The 15,390-nt window shown below is 43.1% G+C and overlaps 1 protein-coding gene across 2 annotated transcripts in view; it reads left to right on the forward strand.

The window, feature by feature from the left end:
• Positions 1 to 922: 922 nt before the first annotated feature.
• LOC124881295 (alpha-tectorin-like) overlaps positions 923 to 15,390 on the forward strand; it is a 29,070-nt gene continuing 14,602 nt past the window's right edge. The window contains exons 1-14 of one of the 2 annotated variants that reach the window (XM_047386841.1): positions 923 to 1,044; positions 1,368 to 1,443; positions 1,691 to 1,782; positions 2,494 to 2,700; positions 2,866 to 2,937; positions 3,136 to 3,247; positions 3,389 to 3,515; positions 4,202 to 4,457; positions 6,915 to 7,071; positions 7,199 to 7,286; positions 7,379 to 7,441; positions 7,597 to 7,793; positions 7,871 to 8,005; positions 8,097 to 8,284. In XM_047386841.1, coding sequence (XP_047242797.1) covers positions 1,398 to 1,443; positions 1,691 to 1,782; positions 2,494 to 2,700; positions 2,866 to 2,937; positions 3,136 to 3,247; positions 3,389 to 3,515; positions 4,202 to 4,457; positions 6,915 to 7,071; positions 7,199 to 7,286; positions 7,379 to 7,441; positions 7,597 to 7,793; positions 7,871 to 8,005; positions 8,097 to 8,284 — 1,740 coding nt within the window. In that variant the 5' untranslated portion in view covers positions 923 to 1,044; positions 1,368 to 1,397. The remainder of the gene's footprint in view (positions 1,045 to 1,367; positions 1,444 to 1,690; positions 1,783 to 2,493; positions 2,701 to 2,865; positions 2,938 to 3,135; positions 3,248 to 3,388; positions 3,516 to 4,201; positions 4,458 to 6,914; positions 7,072 to 7,198; positions 7,287 to 7,378; positions 7,442 to 7,596; positions 7,794 to 7,870; positions 8,006 to 8,096; positions 8,285 to 15,390) is intronic. The other variant, XM_047386842.1, reaches the window with a different exon arrangement.

The raw sequence follows: 15,390 nt of genomic DNA on the forward strand, positions 1-15,390 counted from the left end.
AGAATGGTATTTAAATAATATCTCCATGACAGTCCAGATGAACCTGTTTTGTAAACTCAGACACCTGCTGAGCTGATCACATCTACAGAATTAAACAATGTTTGATTACAGCTTGAAGGAGAGCTCAGTGAGCTTTGGACAGATGCTAACTAACATTCAGGACAACTAAAACAGAGAAATTATAGATATTTCTTTGTTCTGCACCAATCACAGCTTTACTTCTGTTCATTAATGTCATCATCAACATCATCCACTGGCAGCCAAACAAGACTACCTGTAATCTGGAATTTATAGTCAGATTATCTGTTTTTAGTGATAAATGTTGTGACTCATCATTTCAGGCCAGATGCTCAGAGATCCGGCCGTGGAGGTTGGAAGAACAGAAAGGTTCTAGATTTAGATTTCACTCATTTCATTTGAATAATTTTTAGTTCATAGAAATGTTGGTAAATCATTGGAGCCTCTCCCAGTCGTTAGGTGGAAAAGTTCAACATCTAAATTCTTGTTTGGAGCATTTAGGGTTCTGTTGGTTTCTGAACCAACCCACAGAAACACAGGTACCAGACGTGCAGAACAAAGGGATCTTCAGTGTAAACTCACTATTATTTGATATTGTATCTTAATATTTACACATTGGAAAATATACACATTAATGTCCATTTGCTTGCATTTGTTATTTATTCTATTTTTGATGTTAATGTTAAATAGTTCTGCTCAACTAAATCCATCCAAGCCCTCCAAGACCGTCTCTGGTTTACTCACATTCCTCTGCAGATGCTTTTGCCAACAGCAGATATTTTACAAACATACCTATGAACTTAGGACGTTTTCAGCCTGGGGCATGTACCTGTGACATACCGAACCTGTCCCAGGTGTCCTTTCTTCCAATCAGGAGGCGCGACCATCAACTCCTCCTCTTCCATGAGGAGAGGATAAACTGAGATAACGAACAGATCAGAGTCCACCAGACTGAGACGTCAACTTCAGAGTCATCAGAGAGCCTCCTGGACAGCAGCCTTCATCCTCCTCATCCTCCTGCAGAGGGTAAGACCAGCTGATCATTCTTCTTCTGCTCTCCTGTATTGTTGCTGTTCATTCTCAGGATCAGTCAATGACTTTGACTCCAACACAATAAGAGACGTTGGGATTTTATGACACATTTCTACATATTTCTGTGTCTGTGAGCTCTTTAATGTTTTCATCCTGTTCCTTTAAGAGTTCATCTGCCTGAGAGAAATTAAACTCTGCCTCATAGGAATTCATAAACACTTGAAATAATAAAAATATTCAGGATTAAACTATAAACTCTGCAAAAATGACTGATTTGTTTTTGCTGGGATGTTCTGATCCACTTGTCTGTCTTCCAGCTCTCTGTCAGCTGATTGGTCACCTCCAACATGCTCCGCCTCCTCCTTCTCCTCTCTGTTGCCATAGCCCTGTCAGGTGAGCTCCTTCAGTAGATAACCTGAGCTTCAGCTGAGTCTGTAGACCAGCAGGATGTGATGATGCAGGAACGGAGCTTTCAGTGTCAGACAGGAGGAGGTTTTGCTGCCATCTTTGTATCTAAACAGACCCTCTGATGCTGTCCTGGAACCAGAGGACAGCTGCTGTTTTATTCCTCAACACGTGCAGATTGTCTTGTTGCTGACACACTCTAGTTCACACCTCTCATGTGTCTCCATGTTCTCAGGTGCTGATGAACAGGTGATAACTAGTAACTCAGATTTCGACATCAGCTCGTGTCCCATCACATATTTTGGACAGAAGTATGAACGAGTCTATGTGAGTAGATGAGGCCAGATGAATCTCTTCTTCTCTGTCTGTTGTCTTCATTATTGCTGAGTCAGCATGTTTGTTAGAGCTGCTGTTTGCAGTCTGAAGACACATCAGCGGCTAATAAGACTGAGACTACCTGCAGTCTACAGTCTGAGGTTCATCGTGCAGCAGAAACCCTCAGATCACTGGTTCATGCTGGACTCCAGACTGTCAGAGTCACTTTATCACATCAAGACTGAAGGAAACATTTAAACTTGTTTATCTGTATTTAGACAAACTAAAGGTTTTAAAACAACCAAGTTAAGAAATAAATAGCAAACTGACATCACTTCAGGTCTGATTCTTGTGTTTAAATGTTGGTTTCCTCTGCAGCTCCAGAGCTCTGAGTCAAACTTCTGCAGCTCTGCCAACATCAGCGAAGGAGTCTGTTGGTCTGCTTTTATTTTGAAGCAAACAGTGAACTAGGATTTAGTTTAACAGAAGCAAACAACAGGTGAACGAAGGATTTCTGCTCACCTGTGACTTTAAGAAGATTAAGACCTGGCAGCAAGATTCAAATAGAAACTGATGTGTGGAGAAGAGTTTTAAATCATAACTTATTTGTTCATTTAATAGAAATATTTGACTTTCAGACACATTTTTCTCTCAGACTTCCTGCTCTGTTAGATCTTTGTAGGACAGTTTTTCGTTGACTTGTCGTGTTTCTGTGTTTTTCAGGTGAACGTCACCAGTGAGAACGTTGTGATCTGTTTCAACGGCTATTATGACCCTCAGAACAAAGGAGACTGTTTGGTGCGACCTGGAGCAGTTCGGATTGAATTTCACATTTTTGGCAAATATCCTTATATTGAAAATCTTTTCAGACAGGACCTGCCATCCATTTCCAACGCTTTAGAATGTTTCTTGGGGTTTTCCGATTACTTAGTGAGTTCAGTTCAGTGTGGAGCAACATCTTAAATTTAAAGAAATGCATAAGTGTCTCAGAAGTGTTTACCTTACATTTTTATTAATTATTTATGTTTCATCATAATGTGTAATTTCACATAAAGAAATAAAGAGTTAACCATGCTGACTGTGTTGTTTTCACAGGTACTTTTTTGGGTAGCAAACTTCGGGTCACAAGCAGCTTTACTTGAATCATTCGGTAGTGAGGGTACAGCGGTGAGTCAGCCTGTTTTCTGTAAATATAAAATCAGTCACAGCTGATAATGCATCACATTTTGTAAAACCATAAAGTGTTACTGAAAAAGTTTCTCCAACTGATTTTTGTGTTGATCAGGACCTTTTTATGAAAAACAGTTTCCATCATATTCTGTCCTTGTTCCGTCTCTGTGGTTCTAACTGCTCGTTGGTTTGTAGCTCACAGATGTTCTGGTGGATGGTAACAAGGTCAACACGGTGAATGTTACAAACGCTGCAGATAACTTCACATTTCATGGATTTGCAGACCTGAGCGGTTGCAGACATTCAGGTTGGTGAGCCTCTGAATCCAAACATGAACTTTTTAAATCTGTGAAACTGTCAAATAAAAAAATTCTGTTTCTATTCAGAGAAACTAAATAATTCAGAAATCTGTGAGATTTTCAGCTCTGGATCTTCCTTCATTTATCAGGGGTTCTGCTCAGGCCTGGTGAGGTGAGTTCTGATCCTGAAACCTGTTTCAGTCTCAACTGTTCTCAGACTGCAGTCCTCCAGACCTCCACCTGTGGGCCTCTGGAGCGTTGTCAAGGCAACGGCATGTAAATATGTTCACTTTAAATTTGAACTAGAGCAGTTGTCAAAATGAGAAATAGAAATAAATTTTAAAACTTTATTAATAAACGATTGTTTTACTGGAGATGTTATTTTTAATATAGAGCTTTTATTGTGAAGGAACTGCAGGAAGTGTTACAAAAAACTTTGATTTTGAAGGACGAACAGGACGTTTTACAGAAAGCTTTTATTGTGAAGGAGCAGTGGAGTGTTTAATAGAGAGCATTTATTTTGATAAAGCAAAAAGAAGTGTTACAGAAAGCTTTTATTGTGAAGGAGCAGTTGAATGTTTTATAGAGAGCATTTATTTTGATAAACCAAAAAAAAGTGTTACAGGGAGCTTTTATTGTGAAGCAGCAGCAGGAAGTGGACCCAGCTCAGATGCAGCAGTGATGGAGCACAGAGATCAGTAAACATCAGGCTGATATCAGTCAGATGGTTTACAGCTAAGTTCTTCACATCAACCAGACATCAGTAACATACTGACTACTTCCTGCTGCCACACCAGGTTCACATCATGAAGCTGCTGGCTGTGTGGTCAGTGGGGCTTCCTCTAGCGCCACCATCAGGTCCACAGTTTAGGTTTTCAGTCAGGAACCTGGAACCGTAGAGCGCCCCCTGGTGGCTGTGGACCTCAGCAGCAGCTCAGGATGTTTGTTTCTGTCTCCATCAGCTGCTCCTCTGACTCCTTGTTGGACACCATCTGCACTGTGACGGGTCCCGCTGTCATCGACTTCCACGGCCAGCAGAACTCTGTGAAGGATCGGTGTTCGTACTCTCTGCTGAGGATCCCATCAGTCCCAGACTTCCAGGTTCTGGCCAACTTCCAGGAGCGGCACCGTAAAGATGTGAGCTTTCTGGACAGCGTGATGCTGCGACTGAACGGGTCGGGCATTCACATTTACCTGAAACAAGGAGGCAGAGTTCTGGTGAGTCGCCTGCAAACACAGTCCATGAGATCCAGCAGGGCCGTAATCAGGATCCTGAGATATTGGGGGGTTCAGCCCAGAAATCTTTGGATTTTATGAAACAGCTGCATCTTGTTGTGCTGTTATAATAAATACGATCAATCGGATACATTTAATTGAAATAAAATGGTAAAACTAATTGTTCACAACAGCAATAAAACATTAGCAATGAATTTATGTTTAGACTCTGAGGTTTAAATCACATTATTTTAAATTTCTCGATAAAAATTCAAATTTTTCCTTTTTCTGTCTCAGAGTTTCTGTTCCTTCTGGTTTCTTATCTCCTAAACCCAAACGAACAGAAACAGTTTTAGGTTTTAATCTGGTCTGAGTATCTGGTTTGGTCCTAAATACACTTTATAACTGAAATTGTTTTCTACAGGTCCTTCTCAAAAAATTAGCATATTGTGATAAAGTTCATTATTTTCCATAATGTCATGATGAAAATTTAACATTCATATATTTTAGATTCATTGCACACTAACTGAAATATTTCAGGTCTTTTATTGTCTTAATACGGATGATTTTGGCATACAGCTCATGAAAACCCAAAATTCCTATCTCACAAAATTAGCATATCATTAAAAGGGTCTCTAAACGAGCTATGAACCTAATCATCTGAATCAACGAGTTAACTCTAAACACCTGCAAAAGATTCCTGAGGCCTTTAAAACTCTCAGCCTGGTTCATCACTCAAAACCCCAATCATGGGTAAGACTGCCGACCTGACTGCTGTCCAGAAGGCCACTATTGACACCCTCAAGCAAGAGGGTAAGACACAGAAAGACATTTCTGAAGGAATAGGCTGTTCCCAGAGTGCTGTATCAAGGCACCTCAGTGGGAAGTCTGTGGGAAGGAAAAAGTGTGGCAGAAAACGCTGCACAACGAGAAGAGGTGACCGGACCCTGAGGAAGATTGTGGAGAAGGGCCGATTCCAGACCTTGGGGGACCTGCGGAACCAGTGGACTGAGTCTGGAGTAGAAACATCCAGAGCCACCGTGCACAGGCGTGTGCAGGAAATGGGCTACAGGTGCCGCATTCCCCAGACCTGGGCTACAGAGAAGCAGCACTGGACTGTTGCTCAGTGGTCCAAAGTACTTTTTTCGGATGAAAGCAAATTCTGCATGTCATTCGGAAATCAAGGTGCCAGAGTCTGGAGGAAGACTGGGGAGAAGGAAATGCCAAAATGCCAGAAGTCCAGTGTCAAGTACCCACAGTCAGTGATGGTCTGGGGTGCCGTGTCAGCTGCTGGTGTTGGTCCACTGTGTTTTATCAAGGGCAGGGTCAATGCAGCTAGCTATCAGGAGATTTTGGAGCACTTCATGCTTCCATCTGCTGAAAAGCTTTATGGAGATGAAGATTTCATTTTTCAGCATGACCTGGCACCTGCTCACAGTGCCAAAACCACTGGTAAATGGTTTACTGACCATGGTATCACTGTGCTCAATTGGCCTGCCAACTCTCCTGACCTGAACCCCATAGAGAATCTGTGCGATATTGTGAAGAGAACGTTGAGAGACTGAAGACCCAACACTCTGGATGAGCTAAAGGCCGCTATCGAAGCATCCTGGGCCTCCATAAGACCTCAGCAGTGCCACAGGCTGATTGCCTCCATGCCACGCCGCATTGAAGCAGTCATTTCTGCAAAAGGATTCCCGACCAAGTATTGAGTGCATAACTGTACATGATTATTTGAAGGTTGACGTTTTTTGTATTAAAAACACTTTTTTTTTATTGGTCGGATGAAATATGCTAATTTTGTGAGATAGGAATTTTGGGTTTTCATGAGCTGTATGCCACAATCATCCGTATTAAGACAATAAAAGACCTGAAATATTTCAGTTAGTGTGCAATGAATCTAAAATATATGAATGTTAAATTTTCATCATTACATTATAGAAAATAATGAACTTTATCACAATATGCAAATTTTTTGAGAAGGACCTGTATGTGTTTCTTTAGCTGAAAACAAGAAATTTAAGATAACATTTTTGTTAAACTGCTTGAGTTTGTTCAGCTTTGGACCCGGTGTACAGCTGCAAGTCAGTAAATCAGAATATTATGAAAAAGTGAATATTTTTCAATCATTCTGTTCTTCTAACAGCTTTTAGATGAACCTGGATGACATGATCTTGGGTTTTCCTGTTTTTAAATTAATATTTTCTGTTAGATAGTTTAAGATTAATTTATTTAAGGTTTTTACTACAACAAAAACATATTTTTCTTGAGTTTTTAAAGCTTTCTTTATTGTACAGAACCACTTCAGAACCACTGAGTCACAGGGTAACTGTAGTTTGAATCTAATCTCTTCACCGCTGCACCAGCAGGGGGCAACACCTTCTCACCAGCAGCTCCTTTTCTCAGATGGATCAGCTGCCTCTGAGTTCTAACAGTCCACTCTGTCTCTCTGTGACCCAGCTGGACGACTCGGCGCTGACCCTCAACAGCTCGGTTCAGACGGTTCGTGGTGTGAAGCTCTCTAAGGACCAAACTGGAGTCACTGCTAAGGTGTCGCTGTCCAACTTCAAGGCTTCTGTCTTCTTTGACGGCTCCACCGCACAGATCCACCTGGAAGGTAGAGAACATCGGATGAGTTTGGGTCATGATGAATGTAAACTCTGCTGTCCTTCATCAGCAGCTGTGTTCATCCAGTTTGAACGTTGACCCTGATTTGTCTCTCATTGTGTCCTGAACCTGTCCAGGACCTGCAGGACAGTCTCTGCAGGGTCTGTGTGGAAACTCCAGCAGGTCTCTGAGTAAAGAGAGGGTCTCTGAGGACAGCTCCACCAGGTAAGACCTCCTCACTGACAGCTGCTGCTGGATGAATGGACTCCAGGTCTACTCAGGAACCAGTCCTGACCTTGTTGTGTGTCGCCCCCTAGCTGTGAGATGCAGTACAAGGACAGTAATGAAACTACGATCAACTGCACCAAGATGACTGAACGGTGAGCAGAATGATCCAGAAACATCTGAGTGTTTCACTCTGATCTCTGTGGGAAACTACGTTACATCACATGTTTAATGACTTCAGGTCTAAGAGATAAATCAATTTATGGATCATTTATCATCTCCATGTTGTTTCTTTCTGCATGTGGAGCAGCTGTAACCTCCTGAAGGAGGCGCCCTTCTCCTCCTGTGACATCGACCCAGAGCCCTACATCAGCGCCTGCATAGACACCTTGTGCAGCTACTCTGATCTGGACCACCTCAGGTGTCAGTTCCTGGAGGCCTACGCCAGAGCCTGCAGCCTGAAGAGCAACACCACACTGGAGGACTGGAGGTCCAAGGCTGATTGCTGTAAGATCTGCTCCTCCATCAGTTCTAAAGAAATCTGCTGCTGGTTTTCAGAATAATATATCAGTGTTGCTCTGCAGCGCCCCCTGGGGCCTTCTGCCAGGACAGGACCTGCAGCGATCATGAGTTCTGTGGAGAGAAGACTGCTGGTGGAGAAACTCGCTGCTTCTGTCGGGCCATTTTTGCCTCCAAGTACAGAAAGATCAACTCTTTGGGTACGACAGCTGTGACAACATGAGAGCAGGTCTGAATGGTTGGAGGAAACCTTCTAACTGTGATTTTCCTCACCAACACTGTAACCTTCAGGTGATCCACCAGTCTGCAGTGAGAACTCTGCTTCTCTCAGTCTGGTCGGGTGTCTCCTGGAGGACAAAGGCATCGACCACTCTGTCTTACAGCTCAAAGAACCGACCTGCAGAGGTCAGATTGACAAGCAGACCCACATGGTGACTTTCAGCTTCAACAGCGCCAACCTCTGTGGGATGGAGATCACGGTGGGTTTTGTTGTGGAATTTTCTTCTCAAAGTAGGAGAGAAATTAACTCATTAAAAGAGCAAAACAGGACTTTCTCTTTATAAGTTTATTCAAAGGCATTCAGCGTTTGAAGACCCTGTCACTGAGGTTAGTCAGTGAAGCAGAGCCCCGATCAACATTTACACACAGTATTTAAAGAGTATGTGGTGTTACCTAAACTTCAAAGAGTCTGTGTTTTATGATCCTAGACCCTCCTCGGATCAGAGGTAACAAAGTTATCTGAAAAGACTATCTGCTCTTCCTGAGACATCACCCTAAAGCATGGGTTTTAACCATTAAATGTCTGATACTGGCTTTTACAGCTTCCTCCTCTAACACAGATGTTTCTGAGGAGAGAGGTAACCTAAAGGTCATACACTTTGGAACACCTTAGAGCACTTAATACAAGGATTTACATTACAACTCCTTTCTTCGGATTACAAGATAATCACAACTAAAGGAAAATTCTTCAAAACCATCACCCCTCTCAGCTAACACATAATCCAAAGTCATTCTATTTTGCAAACTCATCGTTCTAAGAGCTTGCTGCTCCTTGGTCAGAACAGTGAAACCTTCCTCTGTGAAAGCAGTTAGATATTCTAATTCAACTGACAACTCATTAATCTTTAGCAGCACCATAACTAGGAATAAGTGTACCCAAAATCCCTTTCCAATATGGAATCCTAGCTCTCTTTTACCAGTTGAGCATTGTCTTCCTCTCTAATAATGGGCTGATTGAATTATAAGCTGTGACTGTAGGTAGTAAATGAGCTAGATAACATACTCCAGACCACTTAGCAGGCAGATACAGATATGATCTATTTCCACACATCCAAACCATGTTCTTAGAACATGAGTACCCATCTCTACTAGGAAAAGTAACAAGAACCCTGGTTAATTTACCTGCCTGGCCATACAATTTACTTCCATTCGGTACGGCTGTCAGATTAAGAGTTAACACAAAGGGATCTGGGACCAAATATCCTGAAATGGTATAAGCAGCAGTTCTAATAGGACATGCCTCAAATTTATTTCTTGATTAAAGCACATGAAACAAATATAATAGTTTTGCAACCTTCTGTCTTCCCAAGAAAATAAGGTGTGTTTTCCTCCTGTGCAATACAAATATCTGTACCTATATCTGGATATCTTATTGATTCCTATTACTCCAAAATTCATAAAGAATTCCTGTGGTAGCACATATTAAATTAGGCTCACTAGAAAATCTACTAACATTTCTGCTTTGCCTTACAATATAATTCCTCAACCAAGGAAAAATAACCTCCACCAGCTGGTTATGTTGCCTATCTGGAAAGAAAGTAGTATCAATAGGAACAGGTACTAAAAATGGTTGATAATTACCGTATTTTCCGCACTATAAGGTGCACCGGATTATAAGGCGCACCTTCAATGAATGGCCTATTTTAGAACTTTTTTCATATATAGGGCGCACCGGATTATATGGCGCATAGAATAGAAGCTACTGCAGTCAAACGTTTGACTGGAGTTGCGTTATGCATCCACTAGATGGAGCTGTGCCAAAGAGAATGTCAACAAAACAGTCAGATAAGTCAGTCAGTCAAACTTTATTAATACACTACAAACCAGCGTTCTGATAACTCCATTCACTCTCATGGTAAGGTCTCCTTTACATAGAATTCTATTGAATAGAGCCAACCGCACGTTAGGAATGCATTGGAGTCTATGAAGTTGAAGTTGAAATCAAACGTTAGTTAAAACCAATATTTTATCAGCTCTAGTGTTGGGGTTTATCCCAGTGGATGAGAGGGTCGCATCCCTGTGCGTTCGGGTTGGGGAGACGTCTCTGACTATCATTTTAGCCTACGGGCCGAGTGGTAGTGCGGAGTACCCGGCCTTCTTGGCGTCCCTGTCGGGGGTGCTGGATAGTGCCCCTCCTGGGGACTCCATTATTCTGCTAGGGGACTTCAACGCCCACGTGGGAAATGACAGTGACACCTGGAGAGGCGTGATCGGGAGGAATGGCCTCCCCGATCTGAATCCAAGTGGTGTTTTGTTATTGGACTTCTGTGCTAGTCACAGATTGTCCGTGATGAACAACATGTTCAAACATAAGGGTGTCCATCAGTGCACTTGGCACCAGGATACCCTAGGCAGGAGGTCAATGATCGACTTTTTTGTCATATCATCAGACCTTCGGCCGCATGTTTTGGACACTCGGGTGAAGAGAGGGGCTGAGCTGTCCACTGATCACCACCTGGTGGTGAGTTGGATCCGCTGGAGGATGAGAAAGCTGGACAGACTTGGCAGGCCCAAGCGCATAGTGAGGGTCTGCTGGGAATGCCTGGCGGAGCCCTCGGCCAGGGATGTATTCAACTCCCAGCTTTGACCAGATGCCGAGGGATGTTGGAGACATAGAATACGAGTGGACCATGTTCTCCGCATCTATTGTCGATGCTGCTGCCTGTAGCTGCGGCTATAAGGTCTGCGGTGCCTGTCGCGGCGGCAATCCTCGAACCCGGTGGTGGACACCGGCAGTAAGGGACGCTGTCAAGCTGAGGAAGGAGTCCTATCGGCTGTGGTTGGCTTGTGGGACTCCTGAGGCGGCTGACAGGTACCGTGGGGCCAAGGGTGCTGTGGCCCTGACGGTGGCAGAGGCAAAAACCCGGACCTGGGAGGAGTTCGGTGAGGCCATGGAGAAGAACTACCGGTTGGCCGCAAAGCGATTCTGGCAAACCGTTCGGCGCCTCAGGAGGGGGAAGCAGTGCTTCGCCAACACTGTTTATAGTGGGGGTGGGAGACTGCTGACCTCGACTGAGGACATTATCGGGCGGTGGAAGGAGTACTTCGAGGATCTCCTCAATCCTGCCATCACGCATTCCCAGGTGGAAACAGAGGCTGGGGACTCGGGGTTGGACTTTTTCATCACCCAGGCTGAAGTCACCGAGGTGGTTAAAAAGCTCCACGGTGGCAGGGCTTCGGGGTTGGATGAGATCCGCCCTGAGTACCTCAAGTCTTTGGATGTTGTGGGGCTGTCATGGTTGACACGCCTCTTCAACATTGCGTGGTGGACGGAGACAGTGCCTTTGGATTGGCAGACTGGGGTGGTGGTCCCCCTGCATAAGAAGGGTGACCGGAGGATGTGTTCCAACTACAGGGGGATCACACTCCTCAGCCTCCCTGGTAAGGCCTACGCCTGGGTACTGGAGAGGAGAGTCCGGCCGATAGTCGAACCCCGGCTTCAGGAAGAGCAGTGTGGTTTTCGTCCCGGCCGTGGAACACTGGAGTCCTATTTTTTATTTTATTTTATTTATTTATTTTTTTAAATAATTTTTTTTAATCAAAAATATATTTCTTACTTTTGGCATATGTTGAACTGTCAGCTAGCGTAATGGCACCAGGGAAAACTTTCAATCCAATAAATCACCAATGATTCTGCAAGCAAAACTAGTTCTTTAAAAAAGGTTTTAACTATTTCATTAACCTTTTAATAGTAAAACACATAAATCTAAATGTCATGCTACATCCTTAATTATTATACAAAAAAAACATGTTTTAAAGGCAACAATCACTACAATTATTTTGATTCTGTCTCTTAAACAGTGATAAAACCTTCCTGAGTTTTATCACTGTTTAAGAGACAGGAGGTACCGAGCATTAAAATGAAAACAAAGGCATGAACCAACCTGGTTGGTGGGAAGAGTCAGGCAGAACTAACCTCTTTTGGCAGCCTATGGACACAGTTTCTTCATTCAAACCCATCTTAGTGAACCTTAAACTGCAAAACTGTTAACATGCACCTACCTCAGAAACAAGCTGCTTCTTAACTCTCCTGAAAACTCAAAGTTTTAATCAATCTGGGATTTAGAAAAATTATTCTAAACATGGATTATTGTTTCTTGCAACATATAAACAAACATTCATTCCATCAAAACAAAGACAAAACATCAAAGACAGACAAATGGTCAAATTTGAATCTCTCTCCGTAAGGGCCCTTATGTAAATTTTCTATTCTTCATGTAATTTTCTTTCATTGTGTTATTTTGTATATTCATTTTGCATTAGAAATCATTGGACTTATTATCTTCCAAATTAAACTTGCGTTAATCTTAATTTTCTGCTCTTCATCTGTTCTTTCTCACGACATCCGGACTTGGAGAGGTTGAGGCCGCAAGGATAACAGTGATAGCATTATTTTACCTCAACAGTGGCTTTGAAATTCAATAATACTCAAAACTTCTACTCTGGGGAACACAGATTGGGGTTGAAGAGTTTTGTTTTGGAACCAAGGTTAGGATTTATATAACGGAATAAAGACAAGTAAAATCCTTTATTTTAGAAAAAAAAAAGACAAAAGAAATAATGGTCCTTTTAACAGTAAGAGGATGGTCGGCTCCAACTCCAGTCTCATTTGATTTCTTAGGGTTTAAAAATTAAAAGAATACATAGGAGTAGAAAGGTACACAGAGTAATTTCAGATTACTAAATCATAAAATATTGGAATATTTATCAGCAATTGGATTGTAAAAGAGGGGTTCTAGTAATAAGTTTCTCCCCAACTCTCAAAATTTAAATAGCCAAATTAAGGAAACTTATGTGTGTCCTCCCTTTGAAACACTGCTGTACTCTCTCCTCAAGGCTCACTCATGTTAAATCTCAGTTTAATGTTCTCACATGCAAACTAAACTAATAACATGAAATTACATGATTTTAATTCTCAACAATTCCCCCTTTTGACCTCTGCAAAAGAGGTCAATATTCAAAAATGTAGGAATTATAGTAACAAATGCACACCAAAAGATTAGTACTCTGCGAAGTGACAAAGGAAAACCATGAATTACAACTGGGCCATTAATTCCCAACCTTCAGCAACAACATTTTGCATCATATTATATGGAGGTGGCTGATGAGTGAGTGCCCCTTTTTCAATAGTTGACGTTATGAGTCTTACTGTAAGAGAGCGAATACATGGCACACAAAAACATCCACACGTTACTAGAATACCAAAAATACAGACAATGAATTCAGCAATGAGATACTTACCAAAGGTGTTGGTGAACCACCTCTCCAGTCCCCCGCCAATTCCTGAATATTCATGCATTTTCTTAGTATGTAAGCCTTCTAATGCTCGAGTCCCTGAACCATCAGGAGCAGAATTGGAGCACATGTCACCAAATATTGTACACACACCCCCTTTTCAGCCAACAACATGTCCAGAGCCAATCTATTCTGTTCAGGCAGGCCAGGAACAAACTAACAAAGCAGCCAAGAGAAGCTACAGTGAGAAGCTGAAGCTTAAGAACAGCTATCTACTGGTGACACTTCAGCTGTATGGACTGGTCTGAAAAACCTGACTGCCTACAAGAGCCCCTCCACCCATCCTGAACAGAGTCGTCTCCTGGCCAACCGTCTGAATGGCTTCTACTGCAGACATGACAAGAAGCCATTCACACCTCAAATCATCTCCTCTACATACCATTCAGGAACAAATTCCTCCCATAAAGCAACCAACACCCCACCATCAGATCCTCTGCCAGCACTAAAGATCTCCGAGGAACAGGTAAACAGGCTCTTTCAGCGCATGAAAACAAAGAAAGCTGGAGGACCTGATAACGTCTCCCCATCATGTCTGAAAGCCTGCGCACATCAACTTGCTCCGATCTTCACAAGGATCTTCAACAAGTCACTGGAGAAATGTGAGGTCCCCTCCTGCCTCAAACGATCCACCATCATCCCGGTTCCCAAGAAACCCACCATCGTAGGATTAAATGACTACAGGCCTGTAGCCCTGACGTCTGTGGTCATGAAATCCTTTGAGCGGCTGGTGTTGAAGCACCTGAAAGACATCACAGGCCCCCTGCTGGATCCCCTGCAATTTGCTTACCAAGCAAACAGGTCGGCAGATGATGCTGTCAACTTAGGTCTACACTTCATCCTGCAACACCTCGACCACCCAGGGACGTACGCCAGGATCCTGTTTGTAGACTTGAGCTCGGCCTTCAACACTATCATACCAGACATCCTCCACCAGAAGCTCACCCAGCTCAACGTCCCAGCCTCCACCTGTCAGTGGATCAACAGCTTCCTGACAGACCGACAGCAGCAGGTGAGACTGGGTAGCATCTTCTCCCGATCCAGATCAATAAGTACTGGTGCCCCCCAGGGGTGTGTTCTATCCCCACTCCTCTTCTCTCTGTACACAAATGACTGCACCTCATCGGACTCGTCCGTGAAACTCCTTAAGTTTGCAGACGACACCACTGTCATTGGACTGATCCAGGACGGTGATGAGTCTGCATACAGACAGCAGGTGGATCGGCTGGTACACTGGTGCGGTCAGAACTACCTTGAACTCAACCCACTCAAGACTGTGGAAATGGTGGTGGACTTTCGGAGAACACCACCCCCATACAGCCCCCTCACCATCCTCAACAACACTGTATCGGCCGTGGACCACTTCAGGTTCTTAGGAACCACCATCGCTAAGGACCTGAGATGGTCTTCACACATAGACACTGTTCGAAAGAAGGCCCAGCAGAGACTGTACTTCCTGAGGCAACTTAAGAAGTTCAACCTTCCACAGGAGCTGTTGGTCATCTTCTACACTGCCATCATTCAGTCTGTCCTGTCTTCATCCATCTCAGTGTGGTTTGGCTTATCCACCAAACAGGACAGGTTCAGACTGCAATGAATAATCAGGACTGCAGAGAGAATAATCAGAGCTGACCTTCCCTCCATCCAGGACTTATACAGGTCTAGGGTCAAGAAAAGAGCTGCCAAAATCTCTGCCGACCCCCTACACCCTGCACATAAACTGTTGAGAGTTTTACCTTCAGGCCGTCGCTACAGAGCACTGTTTACTAAAACCGAATACAGAGACAGTTTCTTCCCCCAGGCTGTTTCTCTGTTGAACATTTAATAGAGTACAAAACAACAGCATACAGATGTTGCAAATGCACCTTTTCTATTAGATATGTGCATATTGTACATTGTAAATTGTAAATTTGTATATTCTGTAATGCAAAAACAGAACAAAAGAGCAAAGTGTACCGGAGTCAAATTCCTTGTTTGTATGTACGAACTTGGCAATAAAGCTGATTCTGATTCT

The sequence above is a fragment of the Girardinichthys multiradiatus genome, chromosome 14 (genome assembly GCF_021462225.1).
Source record: "Girardinichthys multiradiatus isolate DD_20200921_A chromosome 14, DD_fGirMul_XY1, whole genome shotgun sequence".
NCBI lineage: Eukaryota > Metazoa > Chordata > Actinopteri > Cyprinodontiformes > Goodeidae > Girardinichthys > Girardinichthys multiradiatus.